The sequence below is a fragment of the Hetaerina americana genome, unplaced genomic scaffold (assembly GCF_022747635.1).
Source record: "Hetaerina americana unplaced genomic scaffold, ioHetAmer1.1.p SCAF_49, whole genome shotgun sequence".
NCBI lineage: Eukaryota > Metazoa > Arthropoda > Insecta > Odonata > Calopterygidae > Hetaerina > Hetaerina americana.
In genome coordinates, this window is record NW_027287084.1 from 737,232 (window position 1) to 758,982 (window position 21,751).

Here is a 21,751-nt window from a genome sequence, read left to right on the forward strand (position 1 = left end):
CACAAATGTTAGGGATTTACTACATGAAAAACACTTTCCATGATTTTTATTTGACCTTGGCCCAGTGAAAATCTGAGAGAAAATCAAAGTCACTTCCAAGATTACTGCTTATTAAGGGGTAATAATTTTTACTTCAGTTAGCCATAATTTGAATACCAATTTATGTGCCCTCTCCTTCATTTGGCCACAACCTCTTTCTAAGGTCTTTGTACAATGCACACTATTCAATTATACTCAAGTTCCAAATATTATTAATAACCTACAGACTCATTATTTCATTAATTAACCTTTTTGCTGCGGCTCACTCCCTGGAAACTTCTTTCCTAAGTGTGGTAAAAGGGGAGAGTATTGTCTCCATGAACTTTTATTTCCAAAAATAATGAAATATAAATAATTATAAGATTTTAATAAAAATAATCTACATTCGCTGTTTATTATATGAATTTTTTTATTTATTTATTGAGATGAATACCAGCATTTAATAAAATTTCATAATTATGATAGTGCAACACGGAGAGGATGAAAAGGTAGGTTCACAGCAGCCTATCGTGTGAACATAATAGATTCACAGCAGCAAAAGGGTAAATTTTGTTATTTCCTCAGTAAAAACAAATATCACTTGTAAAAAAAAATTCCAGTTACAATATTAAAATGAAAAGTTGTTACAGAAAAAAGTTCTGTGTGAGAACTTCGCAAGGAACTGGAAGAAACTCAGGAAAAACGTTAGGTTTGACACTTAAAAAAATCTGGTTATTTTCCAACCATGCGCCTTTCTCGCGAAACATGTGGTAACTCTGGGCAAAGTGCTGATAAAATGGTGCATTTAATTCTGTTGAAAATATGGCTACATACATAATGGAAACAAATTTATACTCACTTCACTGGTAACGATTTCTGATCTTCTGATTTCTTTTCAGCACTTTCTGGATCTGATTCGATTGATGAAGAGGATGAGGAGTCTTCTTTTCTTCTGCCATAATACCTCCTCACAGGAGGAGTTGGCAGTTTCTTGGGAGGAGATGGGGATGATTTTTGAGGTGAGGGGGAAGGAGATTCATGTCTCTTTCCCCTAGACCTTACTGAGCTACTATGACTACTACTGCTACTGCTCCTGTGCCGTGACCTATTAGGAATATTTGGATAAATACAGGAAATTTAGTTTTTAGTTTACCATAAATATTTTTTTTAATTTTTAAATCCTTTTGAAGTAATTTTATTTGTTATGAGTAGAACTTGGCCAGAAACCTTATGAAGAAACATGATATCTTATAGCACTAGCCAAGAAAATTATGAATTCACTACTGACAAAATATTAGATTTATGTAGATGTGATATGTTTGTTGCCAATACACATTTATATGAAGTGATTCACGGCGTTTAGGATGAATGATTACTTAGTGTACCATTTAAATTATTCATTTTTTTTCAAGACAGGCGTTTTACATCATGAATGCCAAAAGAAGGAAACAAATCTTATGAAAATAAAAACAGGAAGCATTCATTCACATCAATATTCCCATTGAATCTTTTTCATATAAAGACACTCATTAATGAGGGAAAGCTTCACCTATTGAATTTTGAACATAGAGATTCATATTACGCTACTGTACCGTGACAAAGGAACTGATTGAGAGATTGTATAATGCAAGATGTTACATCTGGAGAGTGATGTCATGCATAGTAGAGACATAACTCTGTGGAAAGATGGAATAAAAAGAATAGAGGCCTTCAAAATGTGGACATGGAGGAGGATGGGAGGAATTAGATGGGGAGGATAGAGTGAAGAATGCTGAGGTACTACGATGGATTGGAGAAGAGGGTCAATTGTAATATTATGAAAATATGTGAAATAACCAAGTATTTATTTTTCTGAAAGGAAGGTGTATTGGTTGGAGCATGGCATGAGGAAGGAGTGCCTGTTTAAAGACTTGGTAGGAGGGAATGATGGAAGGGAGTACAGTACAAGGGAGGAAGAGTAATACCTCTTGATGGTCACGGTAAAATTGGGGGAAATTACAAAGAAAACAAGAGAATGGCTCTGGGCAGGAAAACATGAGGTCAACCGTGAAAAAGCATGCCACAAGGCAGAAAAAAAATGCCATTCATGGAATCATCAAAAAGACATAACTTGACTTTATTTAATTCTACAACTACATTATACTTTTAAAAAACCATTGCAAGAATCAAATTTCTTTTAAATTACTGTTTTCTGCCCAGTTATTTCAGTTTCTTTAATACACTTTTCTTCATTACCACACTTCCTGGCCTAAAAGATGCACTATGATTTTTCAGGTTAAAATTTACAAATTTTTTTAGATCAGACTGAAAATTATTTTTACGACAACACTTTATAGAAAGCAAGTAGAATTGTTACGTGAAAAAATTAGCAACTGTATAAATGCTTATTCATCATGGAGTCCCGATTCCTCTGTTTTATCCAGTTCTTAACATGTTCCTTGAGCTTTGGCCATTTAGAAGCACATGAAAATTTTAAGTTTTTTACTCCTAACTGCATTCACTAAATCAATTTCTGCTTCCTCGATTTTTGCATCATCATCTCAGTCGGAGGTGGACTAAAATTCTTTTCAGCTTCTGTTTCCATACTCTGAAGCATTATACACAACTTCTTTACATATTCTCTCTTTTGATCCCATTTAGTTATTCTAATTTTAAGCTTTTATGAAACATGTAGTATCTGTGTGTAAAAGCAGCTATACACACTAAATGGGTAGGAATGTATTATGCACTGAACGACACTATCCTTCTACAGTTAACTCTTGGTTTATCATGAGCAGATTATCTGCTTTCTGGATTATCTGGGGTATTCTCCTTACCTTAAAATTTTCTTAAAATTACATTTGTGAAGTAATTAAATGTTTTGAAACTTTGATATCCTCTTCTTTAAAAGATACAAATTTGAAATACCTTGGCTCTTTTTAAGATTTTCAATTTTACAAAATAAAAAGTTTTCAATAGTATTTTACGTGGTATTTAAATATTTTTGTACTACCTGTACTTCCCCATTATCATTTGTTTCCCTTGCATTTATGAGCTCTGAATTTTCCATTTTCTCCATTAAGGCAAGCTTAGCTTTACTAAGCAACAAATAGTCGACAACGTGGCATAATTTTAATTGGTATCATATGAAGAATATGAATCTGTATCAGTGATCTGCTACGTTTAGCTTGCTAAGAATAATAGATAATCAATCTCCCAATTAACAATCCTCATATATTTGCAAGTTCTGACACAAATGTTTTGTAGTGTTGGATATTTGTGAAATGTCCTTCAATACAGGAATAAATTTTTACAATCGTATCTGGAAAATCAAATGGCCATATTTACACTAGTTATTAGTGATTCCTTTCAGGTTTATCTAGGACACCACATTAAAAAATAACACAAGAAAGGTCCTCCAAGATTACATGAATTTCTTTGAAGTAATTTCCAAGGATTTTAGCCCAAATATCAGTCCACTTCAAAAAACTCACTAGAAACTGAAAAACACTCTGGCAAACAACTTCGATTAGAAAGTCAAAATTGGACACTCCTGGTACTACCACTTCAAAGTCAAGAAAAAATTAAACCTGAAGGCAGCAAAGATATAAAAACACAATGGTACAAATATAACAAGGCTTAAAGCCTTAGTCAGCACAAAGGGAGTATTTAAAAGGAGGGAATGAGTACAAACGGTGCAATACTGATACACATGAGTATTTTAATCACGTAGGGCAGTCATCAGTACACTAAAGCAATACAACAAGATTGACATAACTTAAAAATTGACATCCATGATTTTAGATAAGAGCCATGTACAGAGCATGGAGGTTTGGGAGAAGCTAAGATTTGAGAAAGAAAATAATGACATTGGAGAATCTTTGTTGGTTAATTGTAAGAGAGAAAGGAATTCAATTTTGCTTACAAAATTATTAACTAAATTTATCAGAAGCTAAAGTAAAATATACTTGATGTAAACAATGATCACTCAATAGAATCGAATTGCGATGCCATATTACCTTGATCTAGACCATGAATGCCCTCTAGATGATAGGGAAGAACTTCTTCTCCGTCTATCTCTTCCTCTGAAAAGAATGTGGGAATTTATCTTGTAGAAGTTTTTTGTTCATAATATTACCATACATGCAATCTTTCCCTCATAGTCATTGGAACAATAAAAATTTTAAGTAACTTGTATGAAGTACAATAAATACCAGTTATAACCACCTAAACCACTTTTTTGTTTATACCATATTGGAATCCAAAGAGTTGGAGAAATGTTTATAATATGAACTACATGAACTTCCTCCAACAGCCATTATAATCCCTTTCCTCTGACATGACAGGTTCAATTTTCAATTCAAACAAATTTAGAATACCACAGCAGTTGTTAGAATACATTAATAATCCTATATCTCAAGAATTACATGTGTTTAAAATTTTTCTCAACCACTCAGAACACAAAAAAGGCATTTAGCACTAAATACTTGAGACCAATCATAGTTACAAAATGACGTCATTTGCAAGATGACTTTAATGATGACAAATATTTTTTGTCTAAGGATAATAGCAGAAGTACCCGACCCAACAGAAAAACCACAAAAATTTTGGAAAAATATGTATTTATTTTTCAACAATCTCCTTTCAGCTCTAGACACTTTTCCCAGCGATGTTCAACTTAGTTTGATACCCTTTTCATAATAAGAACTGTCTTGTTCCTTAAAATAGCCAATTACCTCTTCATGGTTGCAAATTCTTTGACCACCAAGCCATTTTTTCAAGTTTGCAAACAGAAAATCCGGCAAACAGGGTGCATGAGGTGACTACTCAGCGTCGTGGTTAATAGCAGGCTCCGTCTTTTTGCCGACGATGCGGTGATTTATGGGGACATTTGAAGTCGCGATGACAGAGTCACATTAGCTATCGACCTAAATGCAATCCAGACTTGGTGGGATACATGGCAATTGGAATTAAATTTGAAAAAATGTGTAGTAATGCATTTTTGGGAAAAGAGTAACACCCCCCCCATTTAGTTACAAAGTGAAACAAACATAAATCGCGAGGGTAGATTCCTTTAAATGCTTGGGTGTAACAATTACTCACGATCTGTCCTGGGGAAAGCACATACAGGAAATATGCGGTCATGTTAATAATAAATTGGGATTTGTAAAAAGAGTGCTGGGTAAATGTGACGAAAAAGTGAAGGAACGATGTTTTCTTGCCTTAGTCAGGCCCCGCCTAGAGTATGCTGCCAGTATATGGGATCCTCAAGAGATAAATTTGATTTCGGAATTAGATTGAGTTCAGCGGAGGGGGGCTAGATTTGTCAAAAATTGTTATGACCAACGCAGTAACGTAACTACTGTGCTAGAAAATTTAGGCTGGGATTCCCTTACACAGCGGCGTTTACAATATAGATTAAACTTATTAAAAACATTTAAAGATGGGTCCTTTTCCGATGACATCAAGAACATAATACGAACCCCAACGTATTATGGGCGGAGGGATCACGAATATAAGATTAGAGAGATTGACTGCAAGACAGACAGGTTTAAATGGTCATTTTTTCCAAGAACAATAAGAGACCAGAATGCTTGTAATCGAAATCCCCCCAGGAGCTGGGTCGACATAATAAGTATTAACCTACAAGGTAGCGACTGCGCATGGCTATACGATTATATTTATATATTTTTTTGCAGGTTCCCTTTATCTTTCCCCATCCATTTGAAAAACGCTAACCCCCTCATCACTTACCCTTTCCTCCTGGTGCTGCACCCCCTGCCACACACCCTTTTGGTGGCATGCAGGGTATTGATGTAATGTAGAACTCAAACTTTAACTCATGAATTTTGGCCATTGCAATGACTGATTTGTGAGCTGGTGCATTGTCTTGATGAAATAACATTTTCTTCTTAGCCAAATGCGGCTGCTTTTGCTTGATTTCTTCGCTCAAACATTGCAATAAGTTTGCATAATACTCACCGTTGATAGTTTTCCTTTTTGAAGATAGTCAATGGAAATTATCCCATGTGCATCCCAAAAAACCAACGCCATGTCTGCAGATGAAACAGTCTTCGCCTTCTTTGGAAACCCTTTCGAATCCATTGTTTTGATTGTTCTTTTGTCTCGGGTGAGAAGTAATTGACCCTTGTTTCATCCATGGTTATGAAACGGTGCTTAATTTCTGCTTTGTTTCTGTGAAACTTCGTTAATCTTCACGACGCAGGTTTTGCTCAAGCACCCTTCTTGCACACAGCTTTCTCATGTCCAAATTTTCATTAATATGCCAGGTATGGCACTTTTTGAAATGCCTACTTGGTCTGCAGGTTTTGCTTGAGCACCCTTCTTGCACACAGCTTTCTCATGTCCAAATTTTCAGTTAATATGCCAGGTATGACACTTTTTGAAATGCCTACTTGGTCTGCTAGCTCGCGCACTTTCAGTTGACGATCATCCAGTATCACTTTGTTGATTTTCTTCACCATTTCTGAAGTCGTAACCTCATTTGGTCGACCAGTGCAATGCTTGTCTTGACAGCTTGTATGGCCTCCTTTAAACTCTGCTCACCAATATTTTACAGTTGTAAACAAAGGAGCAGACTCACACAGAGTAGAATCTAGTTCAGCTTTTATATTGGTTGGACTAAGGCCTTTCAAATTAAAGTATGGTATCACATAACGATGACCAATTTTCTCCATTTTCACAAATTCACTGAAAACGTTCACTATTGATGGCTGCCAAACAAATACTAAACAACGTGGTGTCTTCAAACTTGAAACATATGCTTTATAGATTGCGTACTTTCTAATACAGTGATATTTTTTAAACAACTGCCGCCAACTTTAGGTCAGGCCGGGGACTTCTGGGACCACCCTCCTATGTGCCATTGCTTTTTTCAACCCAAACAACTGTCACTATTATAAAGACATCATAAGTCATCTCTAAAAATCTGTAGCAAAATGGGCTATTTCATATTAAAGCTCTCCAAACTGTTATTAATTTTTACTTGTATGTATGACAACAGTTGTCACTTCTTTAGGTCAATATTTGATTTATTAAGGGGTATTGAAAAATAATATTGTGTATCATACCTATCTTTTATAGTTTCCCGAGAACGACGCCTAAACCTCTGGGACCTTGGAGAGTTGCTCCTACTTCTAGACCTGCTATATCTTCTTCTACTCCATGAGCAAGGGGAACGAGATGATCCACGTCCACTTTTAATAGTAGAATACTGATGAGATTTTTTGGTTGATGATGCATGTGATGAGGTTTGGCTTCTGGATCGTGATCTGCAGTTTTCCCCCATTGTCAATGGTATCATAAAAGGCAAAAAAATACGAAATTTAGACAGTTGGTTCTGACAAACAGCAGATTAATGGAATACATTAGCTCCATTGCAAAAAGCTAAAATTATGAAACAAATTTTTAATCAGCAATCTGCCAAAAATACTTACATCAACCAAACACATTAGAGGACCTCATTCACAGAAAATTAAAAATTTTTATATTAAAAAAAATGTGCAACCAAAAATGAAAGAAAAAATCTGGGGGGGTCATTACCAATGCATGGATAAAAGTGAACAAATTAATTTGCAGATCAATTTACGCCCTTCAATGGAAAATCTCAAGCACAAAGTCAACACATACAAACAAGTCTATTAGTACATATGTATGATTGGTACTTATTTTCTGAATGACATCCCTAGACAATATGATTCTATTAGATGAAAATGGCTAAGTTTGATAGAAGCAAATCAAGCCAATTCATAGTTTATTGAGAAAACTTGCAGAACAGATTACAAAACGACCCTTTCCGTGTCACTGAATGTAGAAAGTAACTGAAAACAAATAAGTCTAAATTTATGCCTCACGACTTTTCCCAGTCTCGAGACAATCCTTGGTTTTACTAAATTTTAAACACACATTGATTTACACAATTACTCACTCCCTAAGAGTAAAAACTGAAAAGTAAGGCACTCCTCATATAAATGAAAATCTTTGTTACAATAATAAATGTACTTCTTTCATTAATATTTGAACTAAATTTAAAATTAAGGCAAAAAATACTGCTACGAGTATATATTACTGGTGATTGCACCATTTACTTAACAATAGATTCCTGCACAAACCAACAAATGCATTAAAATGTTTATTTGAAACGTTGGTAAACATTACATCACCATTAACCCGCAACTTAAACTTATATATTCTAGAAAAGATCTGGTGAATTAGTCACAAAAACAGCAATCAAATTATACAAATTTATCCATGCTCATGCATGATGCTGAAGATTTGTCATGCGTAACAGTAGTCAAACAGTCAGCATTTAACACATATTTTTATTATATTCTCAAGAGTTGGTAAGCCTGGATTTATTAAGCATCAAAATTTAGTTCAATATACCAAGGAAAATAGTCATAAACATTGGGAAAAAACCTTCTGAAATGACCAAAATCATTACATTAAATTAAAAACCAAAAATGCATCGGTTTTCTTTTGAAAATCTCATTCAAGTAAAAGGAGCCCATATAATTGATGACTTCAGTATGGTAATGTACTGTAATTATCCAACTTCTAGGCCATGGAATATTCTGATGACAAGCAATAACTTGGATATGTAGCAATAGGTATCAAAAATATCTCTGAACACTAGAAAATATTCCCTCACATACCGTGATCTGTTCATATATATTTCCTAAATTTCCCTTTTATGGTCTAGCCCATAACTATCCATCGACCATCATGCACTCCATACAAATATCCTAAAAATGAAGTTTTGCAGTTGATAAAATGATTTGTTGTCTCAGGCATAACTTTATGGAATTTACATAACATATTGAAATGAAATAATTTACTTTGTAATTCCATTTCATTTCAATATGCTCTGCTACATGCGCTGTTAAGGTTGAATGCTATCATTGTTCCCCATGAATGATGCTTTCAGATGGCAAGAATATAATTAAGGTCGTAGTTAAAATCTTCACTGTATGCCAACTGCTTTCATCATAAAGCAACCTATGCAAGCAAACCCTACAGTATGCAGCCATTGAAGTTTTGAGCATTGCAAAATCCTCCCTTTACCTGAATGTGAGAACTAATGCAGGCAGAAAAACGATTATGAAGGTACTGTGAAAACCTTTATTCCTTAAGTTTGAACTATTAAATATTTTATACTATTTTAGCTCTTCTAATAGTTCAAACCTACCAACAATTCATCAACCATTGTTAATTGAAATTTGCCTCCAAAGAATAACATACTTCCTTTTATAGCAGTAAATCCTGAACAGCTTTGCCCAGCTAAAATACATTAAAATATAAAATGCATTACAGACAGCTAGTGGAAAAAATCTAAACATGGCAAAGCTGATATTTACATGATAAAAGCTTTCTTCTAAGTTCCAGAAATTTTATTTTATGGAATCACAAATTATCTACCAAATCATTGTTTTACAGAATCTCATCATCATGTAAAAAAGTGCTGACATTTCTGCAGTACTAGACAAGCTTATGATTGTTTGCAAGCTCTTTTACAATATATTCTATTGTTTCAGGCTTCACTTCGTGGAAGTAATTGATATCCATTATTGAAATAGAAAGAAAGACTCGCACTTTTCCACAGATTTTATTATGATTATCTCTTCTACAATGATTATCACTAAAATAACAATCAACCGATTGAATAAAGAAAAATCTTCACGCATCATTATTAATGAGTGCAAAGAGCATTAATAATGACTGCAAAATTTTAAATATTAGCCTGTCTTGAGTTTTGATTGCCTGATCCATTTCCTCTATCTTTACCATACACCAGAAAACAAAGTTTTGTCAAAAGAGGAGGCCATCTCATTAAAAATATATAAATAACCATGGGAAAAAAATTAAAACAAACGTCATGAAAACATCAATGAGTGAATTCCTCCCAGACTCAATGGCCCAAGAATCATCTTACATCTTATTCCCCATAACTAATCCATGGCCCCTAAAATTAGGTGCATTGCATGATTTTCTTCCCACTGTGAATTTCCATCTCACAGAAAGGAATAACAAGAATTCTTGGAGATCCTATAGTCAAATATTCCTAAAATGAGAAGGCTTTAGTAATAGTCTGTGGCATGTATCAAGGTTGATAAAGATTAAAGAAAAACTAAAAGGTAAAAGATATGGCCAAAAAAATGAGGAAGCAAGAAAAGGCAGAGGAAAATTCCTTTAAATTTAATGTAAAAATGAGACCAAGATCCTTAACACTTCATCTCTCTTATCAGCAGACTTGAACAAGAAAAATCCTCAATTGTAGTAGTCAGTGGCAAAAGGATTAATGGCTAGCAATAACTTTGTTATCAACTCATTAATTATGATACCAATAAAACTCTGCTACAAAGAATGTATGATTAAGCTTAAGGCCAGCCATTCTGAATTAGCCCTTAACCAGATTGGTCAAATGTAATACCTGTCCTCCTTAATAGCGGCACAAGCTACAACATGGCATGCCTATCCAACCATAAATTAAACCATGTTATGACATGCATGCATTATGAATAGAAAAGGAAGTTTAAAAACAGGGATACACAAACTTCATAATTAATTTTTAAAAAGAGGACAAAATTGCGCAGCATATAATTTCAATTTTTGTAGACTTTTTCTCTTATTTGAATTCATTCATTCCCATAAAACGTTACAAATATCCCCACGACCATAAAACGTGAGGAATATCTCCAAGTATTGAAGCAAAATAAAAACAATTTGGGACAAGCCTCATGCTACTTCACACACAATTATATTAACAAAGAAACTCAGCACAAAATAATGAATACGAACTTGAAATAAAGCAATGTAAAGAACAATCAATAGTCTAAACCAACCAATTTGTATCTATATTAAAAGTTATTACTAAAGCCTCCAGGAATTTTACATACAAATCCACACCCCTTCAGGAATATTCACCTCTCAGAAAACAACACTGAAATAACACTCCTCAAAATTTACAATGAACTTCAGCACTTTTTCTGTTACCTTTCTCAACAAATGTAACTGTAGCTCACTAAATAAATCATTAAACCCCTGCCCCTAGTAAAATGTCTAGTCAATGCTAATGAACCACTGATGAAATTCAAGCAAATAATTTTCTTATGTCAAAATATGAGCAACATGGCTATTTCTGCAAATTCTTGGGAGCTGAGAAGTCACAGCCCCATTGCCATCACGCCAATATAATGTTAGACTTTTTAAAATGATTAATTCTGATATCCTCATCAAGTTGAGAAATAAAAAAGAAAATTCTCAAAATAATTTTTTACATGAAAATAAATAAAAAAAGACATTCAATCCTTTGCAGTTCATGTATACATCTACAGATGAAAGTAGCCATATAATTAAATAATACCCCTATGCATAAGCCAGTAAAAGAAAACAATCATGAAATGATAAATTGTAAAACCCATAACAAGTTGAACTAAAGAGGCAATTTCATCATTTTCTTTTCTTGCCAAAGAGTTGAAGTACCTTGTTCTCAATTTGAATCATCTACCTATAACACCAAATACTAAGAAAAACCTTAAAAGTTATATCACTGGAGACTGAATTATGGCCAAACCACAATAAATTTGTTAAAAATCCTAACCCTAGCTATTAAGAGTTGAGACACCATAACCAAATAGTTTCCGCAAAAAACTTCTTTTCTCACATCAGACATGATACCAGAATCGGTGAAAATCTTGTCATGTCATAGAAAGGAATGCTTTTCAACAATGGACTGTAATGGGTTTTCGAGCCAAACTATTACTCAAAAAGTGTGATAGTTATAATTGCATAAAAACCTCTTCATCACCACTTTCCAACATTTGGTATGAATCCTGTTACAATGCAGTGAAATATCCAACAAAAATTTTCCTTCCCTTACAAGGTTTTAATTGCATAACCAAGCTCATTCATGACATTATTAATAAGCATGAAACTATCAATCAAGAAGGCAAATAGTTAGCAAATGTTTCCGCACTACTTCTGTAACAGACTGAACATAAGATGGGTAATTTTTATAATTTCAAAGGGCTTCAAAATTAGCATTTACTCTCATTTTTGATGCATAAGAAAATCAATTGCAGAATACAATCCATTCAATCTCAGTGTGATGCAAATATACTATTTTGCACATGCTTGCAGTCAAACTTAATCCCATCATGATTATAAATGCAAACAACTGCATTGTATTTATAAAAGCCAACCACAGCAAAATGTCTCCAGTTGTATTCCGCAACAAATCACTCGGGATATAACATCACCAGTGATATTTATCTAGAACTATATCCTTGTAAATGTGTGATGAGAGATTACGTGGTGGAAGAGAGACTTGTCTCAACCTCACCCCAAAATAAAGACAACTATCTATATATCATCAATTATAACCTTACAGATTCCGTAGCCCCTTATGATAATATTCTTCACTACTAACATGGTGTTAGTACTCACAGGACCAGGGTCATACCCTCAGGTAGCAGCCAAGGAGAATTTTTGGCAGATTTTTAACAACAACACCAAAGTGAATAAGGTGCAATTCACCTAGTTTTGACAAAAATTCACCAAACATTTGTCTCCATGCTCAGGGTGAGGATGGGTCTCATTGATAATAGCTTTTCCCATGAAAACAGCAAGCATCAACCACATCAATAAGGCATTAGTAATGATGTTTACATACTCTCTCCCACTATGCATACTGTGGTGGCATTTAAAATGTGTTAATTTTGTAAAAAACATAGCTCTATAAATCAGTTAAATGTTGTAATACATACTAAAAATTAACTGTAACAATCTTCATGGCAAACTTCCCTTACCATTCCTGCATGCATGAAGTTATTCCAAGAATGACTGCCAAAAAAACCCTACCACTTAAAGCACAGTCAGTAATTCAGGCCTATATGACACTCACCAAGCATATGCTAATAGTATGAGACAATAATATTACCAATGAGAACATTAATTTGTCAAACTCTAATCACTAAATCAATATACAAAAATACATAATACCAATGGCCCATAAGTTAGCATTTCTGTACATCTACTGGTGTGCCTGCAAGAATCATAGCAACGCAATGTCTTCAGCACAAACACTATAAATGATCAAAAATTATTTCCATCAAGCACTTACACTAAGCAATACAAAAATTAGAAAGAGCAGAAGACAAAAAATATTTTCAAACAGCTAACAATGTAAAAATTGCTGCCTTTAACATAAATAAAAATTAGGAACGTGAATAAAAAGTACCGAAGTCAGATTCAACATTAATAATATTAATTTTCTCATGGATTAATTCAACCTAGACAGAGCCAATATGGTCCTAAAAAAGGCTTCAAAAGTAAAAAAAGTAATGGTTCCTGACAAAATATCATTGTGCGGCAATATTTTGTTGGCAATGCCATAATTAGTTAAAACCATCACAAAAATGAGAAGGCCTTAATAATATAATTAAATTACTTTGTAAATTATACAATGAATGCATTTATTGTGTGCAACTAGTGACTAATATAAAAAAATTATCTCTTTAACTGCTACCATCATTAGCATACAGCCGTCATTTACACATTTCTGCCTGAAATTTTTTATACTATATACACATTTCCAAAGTAAAAGGCCTCACTTTAAATGAATAACTAATTTTCAAGGGCAATTAAATAAGTAATTAGTACAAAACAATACAATTGAAAAACCTTATACTTTTTTAATATTTTACTTAATATCAACCTTTTGCTAAATACAACGTGATTTCAGTAAGTTGTGCACAATTCTAGGGCCACCAAAATAGATCTAAAATATCTAATTACCCATTAATATACTAAATGAAATATTTCAAATTTTCAATATATATCTTAAAGACCTTTTCCTATGTGACTACATAATATTTTGAATTTTGGTAACTGTAGCATATACTTAAATAATTGAACTAACTTTTTATCTAATTTACTCATTGTAACTTAACTAACTTACTAAGTATTACTTAACTAACTTACTAATTGTAACAACTTCAACTAAAACTACACAGCATCTTGACCTAGATTTGTAAAAAGAATGGAAATTCCCTTTCCTTTGACATTTTAGTGGCATCATAACTCAGACCACAAAATTTATTTTACTCCTGAAAATGCTCCTCTACTTCAGCTTTGTAATTAACAAACTAGTTAACCAGAAGCTAAATATAGGATAAAAACTAGGTAATTGGAAGCAAAAATTAAGTTTCATTTTGAAAGCAAATTTTGCTTCAGCTATATTACAACAGGTTTCTTCCCAGCTCTGTATACGAAAAGCATCCACAAGTACTAATTAAACTTACCATCAGCTTCAGAGAAAACATCAGCAACACACAGGAGTCATGGAAAGTTTTTCTTGCAGGATAAGTCATCAATTTATGTCCTAAATATCTCAGGGTAACATCTACATTATAAGCTTGCACCAATTCTGATTCAACCGCTTCAACCGATAAACCCCAAATAGCAGGAGTACCGCCACTTCCCGAGAGAGGAAACACAAACAGTATATACCGACCGGCTACGTGGTCTCGACTTGGAAGCTACAGAATGATTCGGTGCTGGAAAGGAAGCTGCTCCTCCGCCCTGCCCACTGCCATCAGTTCCACCCTTCTTGATTGACTGTTGCCGAGAGGAGCCAGACCCAGATGGTGCTGCCAAAGAAGACTGAGAACCATTTTTCTTCTTTGACTCCTCCTTTTTCCCTCCCTCATCATCTTCTTCTTCTTCCTCCCCTCCAAAGCTGGTGATGTAAGTAATCTGGCCAGAATTAACGGGTGATCGCGATCTTGATCGCGATTTTGACTGTGACTTTCGGTACGGGTCATACGTAGGACTCTCACGGGCTGCATAACTGCAAAACAAAATTTTTATCCATTTCAGTTACTTCATACTATTCAAGAGTAGTATGGCGATGGAGAATTTTTAACCACAACACAATTAGTTGGCTAAAGGCGATTAAACAATAATAATTATTATGATATATTCTACTATTAAGTACCTGGGTGGACTTATTTTCCTGCCCAATAGTCTCTTTTCTCTAAAAGCTCTCCTTTCCCTTCGTGATTTCCTTCCCTGAATTAAGAAAATATACAGCATAAAAATTAATGTGAAAAAATACAAAAAAAGTATCTCATCATATATACTTCGATTATGGGTGAAATAATTACCGAGTACATTGCTTTTTCTTCCTCTTGCTCACGAGCCAGGCGCAGTGCCTCTTGTTCCTCAAGATCTCTTGTAAGAAAGCTATAAAAATCATTTCCACAAAGACCATATGATGCACCACAAGAGTTGATCTCATGTGCTTGTTCAGGTCCAAGTTGAGTCACATCAACATTTAAATCTGGGAAGAAAGAACCATCTCTCTATAATTACTGGCAAAAAAAATTAATCTACATTAAAATTAGTTCATGCCAAGTCAGTAATAAAATTATCAGTTTCAAACAAAATATGAAGAAGAAATGTCCTTTAGTACTTGATACAAAATCTCTGTTAACTCGTGAAACTGCCAGTTTCAATTGCTAATAACTTAAAATCCCATTTGGTAATGGTCATCCAAACAAAAATGCCCCAATGATGCTGTTTAATGTCAAACTAAACCTTAAACAACTAAACAACAACTAAAGAACTCAATTATTTATCATTTGAAAGATGGTATTAGGAAAAGGGTGCGGGCATAGCAATCATTTTATGGTTCAGAGGTGCAAAACCCACTTAAGTCTTGATTGATTCCAAACTTATCATAATGATGAATTGCACCCATAGTCTGACAGTGTGTATCTATCAACAGGAAAATAGAACACTTTAATAGAATTTAATATTAAGGAAGATCAATTATAGAATCTTGAAACCTTTGAACAGATCACACTTCAGCAGCAAGTGTAGACGGAGAACAATTATGGGAGGAAAATAATTCTCTGAATACTTCCAGAATGAGAATCGGGGGATAAATGACAAATAATAATAATAATATACTTTATTCATCTTATAATCATATTCACATATGGTAGATGTCGTCATTTAGGAACATACAGTTGTTCCTAGATAATATAGTATACAGCACAATATACAATAACATAAAATACTTATTTGAAAATATTTGCATACATACACCTAGTATTCTACTCACGCTAGACCTTATAATTTTAGGCTAGTAAAGTCGAGCTCATAATACTCCTGTATTGAGTATAAAGGATTGGAGGTAAGCCAATCACGCAGCACCCTGCGGAACACTACATTGCGGGCTGACTTTACAGATTTTGGAAGCATATTAAACAATTTGATAGGTAGACCTTCAACTTTGTAAGTCCTATCTAGCCTACAGTATGGAAAATCCATATTAGACTTTGCTTTGGTGTTATGGCTGTGAACGTCAGCCCTAGTGGAGTACATACTCGTATTTTCTTTTACATGAACTAATGAATAGAATATATATAAATTGTAGACAGTCATAATTTTTAAATTTAAAAAGAGAGGTCTACAGTGTTCAAGTGGACATGAATTAGATAAGGTACGGACTGCCTTTTTCTGCATCACAAAGATTAGCTTAATATCAGATGTATGCCCCCAAAGTCTAATGCCATAAGTAATATGTGAGTGAAAGAATGCATAGTAGACATTAATTAAGTAGTCCTTACTAACATATAATTTCAATTTCCTGAGCAGAAATAAGGCTCAGGCAAGTTTCTTCCTAATGTATAGAATATGAGTACTCCATGTTAACTTGGAGTGTATATAAAATCCCAGCAGTTTCACAGGGACAGTATCCGGTGTAGCACATTTTAGAGTACATATAAGATGCTGAGTTTTACTGGGATTCATATGGAGATTGTTGGCAGAAAACCAGTCCACTGCCTTTTTAAGTATAATAGGAACTCTATTCATCGCATCAGAATGATGGGGGGAACGATGTAGGAAAGTAGTATCATCCGCATAGAGGACACAGTCAGTAATCATATTGGGGCACAAGTCATTAATCATGACCAGAAATAAAAGAGGTCCAAGCACAGAGCCCTGAGGCACAACATATTTAATATTTAATGGTTTTGACTGTTTACCATTTACATAAACTGACTGCTTACGATCAGATAAGTAGGAAGAAATAAATTTTAGTTCAGTATCCTTAAAACCATAATATTTCAACTTATTTATGAGAATTGAGTGATTAACACAGTCAAAAGCCGAAGAGAGATCACATAATGAGAGAGCCAAACATTGATTACCTTCAAAAGCCTTAATGATTTGCTTTATAACATATTCAACAGCTTGGGTTGTACATTTGTTGGGTCTGAAACCAAACTGAGTCGGTGTAAATAGATTTAAAGATTCAAAATAGTCCAGGATTTGGGTGAATACAACTGATTCAATGATTTTTGCAAGTGGAGAAATAATTGTAATAGGACGATAATTGTTTGGAGAACTGATATCACCACGTTTGTGAATAGGAATGACCTTGGAAAACTTCAACTGATCAGGAAAATAACCAGACTGGAGACAAGAGTTGATGACAATAGCAAGAGGGTATGCTAACCAGTCAATTACAGATTTGATTGAATTATTTGAAAGCCCAAACATATCTTTACAATGAAAGAACTGAACTGCATTTCCAAATATTGGATGGTAATGGAATGAAGGTGTTATTTCTTGACTCACACAATTGAGTTAAAGGCATCATACCTTCACAATTTCTGAGCATATGAATGTTTGAGGATCTTATACAGGTAACAACATATCTGTACAAATCAACACATAATAGAACAAACTTTAAATTACATTTATGATGCGAGCAACATTGTGCAAACACACACCAGGATCATTATGTTTGAAATCTCAAATTTTAAAATATTCAAATTATTATGGAAATTTAAGCAGTTTCCTTGATTTGCCACAATTTAAAGAAAAATGAAGGCTCACAGAGCCATTTATGTAAGATCCAAATGGGAATACTATACCATTTCACCATGATACTATATTCCACAATTACACCACTAACAAAAATATCATGAATATTAATTAAAATGTCAACAGGAAATTAATGTAGCGAAATTCATTTAAAAGCTGGCGACTTCCAGAAATGATGATCAAAACTCTAATGTGAATTTTATTAGTATAGGTCTTCAAGATCATTCCACTGAGTTTTGGAAAGGAAGTCAAACAAAATAAACAATCAATTTTTTGAAATTACTATTTTTAGGGAAGGACATTTTCATCACAGCTCTTAGGAAGGTCAGGAATTCCTGAACTCTCGGGATCACAATATCCTTGATGGAAACCACAGAAATGTGATACTTGAAATGTGCTTGAGTATGCACATGGTACATTCAAAATTCACTTTCACTCATTAAATTAATGTTATTGTTACTTATTATAAATATTGAAATATAATCATTAAAATGATGAATTGTAAAATATAAATAATAAAATATTGTAGCTTTAATGTGTAATACTGGGGAAAAATGAAGAAAGGAGTAGTCTCGCAACGATTGGGATCTTATGGCCCATGAGGTAACAAATGTTATTCCATTTAAATGTCTGAGAATTTGTGCAGAGACAAAATATTATTCAGCCATTCAATATCTTGGACAAATGCATACACCAATCTTTATTTTAATGCAAAATGTGCTGACATTTGCAGGCAGTTAAAAAGTTACAATCATTCAATTTGGATCCCTCTTAAAAGTTTCAAAAATGTTTAATTGAAGAAAAATTACCACTGAACACAATAGGGAGAGAAAATAAAGAAAGAAAAAGGATTTCAGATAGCAAAATGTCATGGTAATGTCAAAGAATATTCATTTAACTGGTAATAATATTATTATTCTAGCAACCATAAATCATGTAAGATTTATCACCACAAAATCTCACACTCGATAAAAATCTTTATATTAGATTGGATTTCAATGACCAACAACAGTATTTTTTGCCATTAAAATCCCTTTAAAAATGCAATTCTCATTTAGTCCAAATCAAAAGTCCTTTTTAACAAGATAACAGTTGTTTCACAAGCACCACATTTTCACTTTTTGGACAATGAAACTATCTTATTACTGCGAAATCAGTAATTTATTTAAGTGGACCTGTACTTTAATTACTGTAAAGATACTATTACACTGACATATTTCTACTGTGATTTTGGTATTGGGAACTTCTGCTATTATAACAATCAGCTGGCTTTGTAGCAGCAAAGATAGGACAGAACTTTTACTGTTCACTCGTTTCACTATTGATTACTATTTACCATTATTACTTTCATGACATGAACTATTATATATAAATATATTGATACAGGGAAGTGTAATTTAAAAACCAACACCTCCTTTTTCTTTAATATCAAATATTGTTTTAAGGACCGTCTGTAATACATAACACAAATTCAAAAGTAAATCATTTTAAGTAATTTGAAAGGCATTGTTTAAAAGTTCTCTAAATATATTATGTTCATGTATCTGAAAGAAATTAGTGTGTGGTTAATGCATTCAAAATTCCTATTCAGAAGAGACCAATGGCAAATCCTCTTAGTTTAAAAATATGCATGATTTCACTAATGATGTCAATAGTTTTTTCAATTAGCAGGGATTCAAAATAATATTAATTGCTCACAAACATTACTATAATTCCATTGCCTAGTAACATTTTTGAGTATCAAAACCTTGGAACCTCAGTATATCTATCTCAGTAGCCTGAGTATCAGTAGACTTCTGGTGTTTTTGCAATACATATTAAACAGTAGGGGTTAAAATGGAGCCTCACATGTCATTCCAAAATATGTCCATGAAACTAGGAGTTATTGAGATAGAAGTACAGGAAAGAATTGAGACACCATGACTGAGTACTTAGTTTGAGAATAAGATGGAGTGCCCCATATGTTGGCAGAGAGACACTAAGCAAAATGTGAGGGCTTCAAATGAGACTACAGATGGAAGTCAAGAATTAATGGCACGTTGCTGGTCAGTCTGAAAGGGAGACTGTTAGGTGAGTCAAGAATAAAAAAAGAAAGGAAGAGGATGGCATTACTAGTGAATGAAATTATTAACTGAATAATGAAATTACGTAGAATAAACATGGGTTTGGGAAAAGCAATTTTAACAGTTCACATCGATGTATACTAAGTTTTCAGAGGCTGTCTAAAACCAACTATGGGACTTATCTTTTAACTTCCATTCAAATCTCTTCAACTACTAAAAGTAAATTTAAAATTGCCAGTGATTTGGTTTTATAAAACAAACTGATGGCATTACATTATTCCAAAGCACCAAACATCCTCAATTTACTGGGAATTTGGTTTTCATTGTAAAATATGAAGTTTAAAAAATTGCAAATAAACTACTTGTTTAGAGAAACATCCCTTGGTTGCTACACAACCTAAGGCAATCTGTATGACTGTATGGAGAAACCTAATGTTAAATTGATTCATCTCATGATTTCTAGTTCATTGAAATCCCAACTAACCCAGATATAAATTCTACTATTTGTCACATCCCAAAAACTCAAGTTTTGAATTATTATCCAAACATTGCATGTTCCTGAGTTTCCAAGTAAGCGGTGCATTTTTCATAACATATCTAACCTGGTGGTGGGCAGATAACCTCTCTGGTGGAGCTAATGCTATGACCATGAAGTAACACCTTTTTATTTTTTCATTTTAAATATTTAACAAAATGTTTCTTCAGTCCTAACTGAATCTTACCAATAAAAATATCTATACCGCAAGAATTAAGATCTAAATATTCTTTCAATAAGGGGTCCAAGAAAATTGTAAAACCAAAAAGCAATTGAAAGTTAAGAGTCTTAAACCTCTCTTTGAAATTCTAATCGAGATTATTTCAATCCCTCGACGGTTCTCGGAAATTTCAATACACTATTTCGTCAAACTTGAAAATGAGAATCCATTGAACATGAAACAGTATCTAATAACCTTTGGCTGGATTTTAATTATCTACCATATCCTAAGACACTTTAAGCAAGATAACAAATTTAAAAATAATATTCATGCAAGCTCACCAAAATCTATATCACTATCATCATCTTCTTCTTCCTCCTCCTCATCTTTCTCTTTTTCCTCGAGTTCACTTGGTGTGCCCTCTTCGTAATTGTAGGGTATTGCTGCCTTTTTCTCAGCCAATTTCTTCTTCTCCTCTGTGTTTGTCTTACCAACAGGGCCAAACTGCTCTTCCAAGTAGATTTGATGCAAAAATCTTTCTTCAACCACTAAAGAAGATTAAACAAAAGTTTCCTTTAGAGGCTTTATTTCACAACCAAACGAATATATATACGTCATGAATGTTATCCACTTACCTCCTAAAAAGTCGTTTTGAACCAGAATTCTATATCTTTCATAATTTGCCTGTCTATCTTCAAGTGGCTCATCACCAGTCATAGCAGACACCTCGGGGGAGGATTGTCTTTCAGGAATATGATCAAGATGAGCTCTTACATCAAATCTATCAATTAAAATGTCAGACCTTCCTTGCCATGGCATCCTTTGAAAAATTAAATATAGTTAGCAAACTTATTTTAGTCGAGGAAGATTTGGTGCCCCACATCAAACAATTGTCAAGAAAAAATTCAAAATAAGTATACACAAAAAAGAAAACAATCATTACATGTTTGCCGGGCTATCGCCAGCCATCGCAATAGATGGGTCAAGATGGATCTTGCATGGCCTGCCGTGTAACTGCAAAAATTGCGTAGGGTCTGCTTTCTGCAAATCGAAATTTATTCATCAATCATAAAAGTG

At 33.7% G+C, this 21,751-nt stretch overlaps 1 protein-coding gene across 1 annotated transcript in view; it reads right to left on the reverse strand.

The window, feature by feature from the left end:
• LOC139693427 (CLK4-associating serine/arginine rich protein) overlaps window positions 1-21,751 on the reverse strand; it is a 36,439-nt gene that overhangs the window by 14,330 nt on the left and 358 nt on the right. The window contains exons 3-11 of the mRNA XM_071591564.1: window positions 21,618-21,715; window positions 21,310-21,494; window positions 21,016-21,222; window positions 15,183-15,358; window positions 15,014-15,087; window positions 14,531-14,866; window positions 7,089-7,289; window positions 4,017-4,082; window positions 878-1,123 (exon numbers count right to left, since the gene is read on the reverse strand). Coding sequence (XP_071447665.1) covers window positions 878-1,123; window positions 4,017-4,082; window positions 7,089-7,289; window positions 14,531-14,866; window positions 15,014-15,087; window positions 15,183-15,358; window positions 21,016-21,222; window positions 21,310-21,494; window positions 21,618-21,715 — 1,589 coding nt within the window. The remainder of the gene's footprint in view (window positions 1-877; window positions 1,124-4,016; window positions 4,083-7,088; window positions 7,290-14,530; window positions 14,867-15,013; window positions 15,088-15,182; window positions 15,359-21,015; window positions 21,223-21,309; window positions 21,495-21,617; window positions 21,716-21,751) is intronic.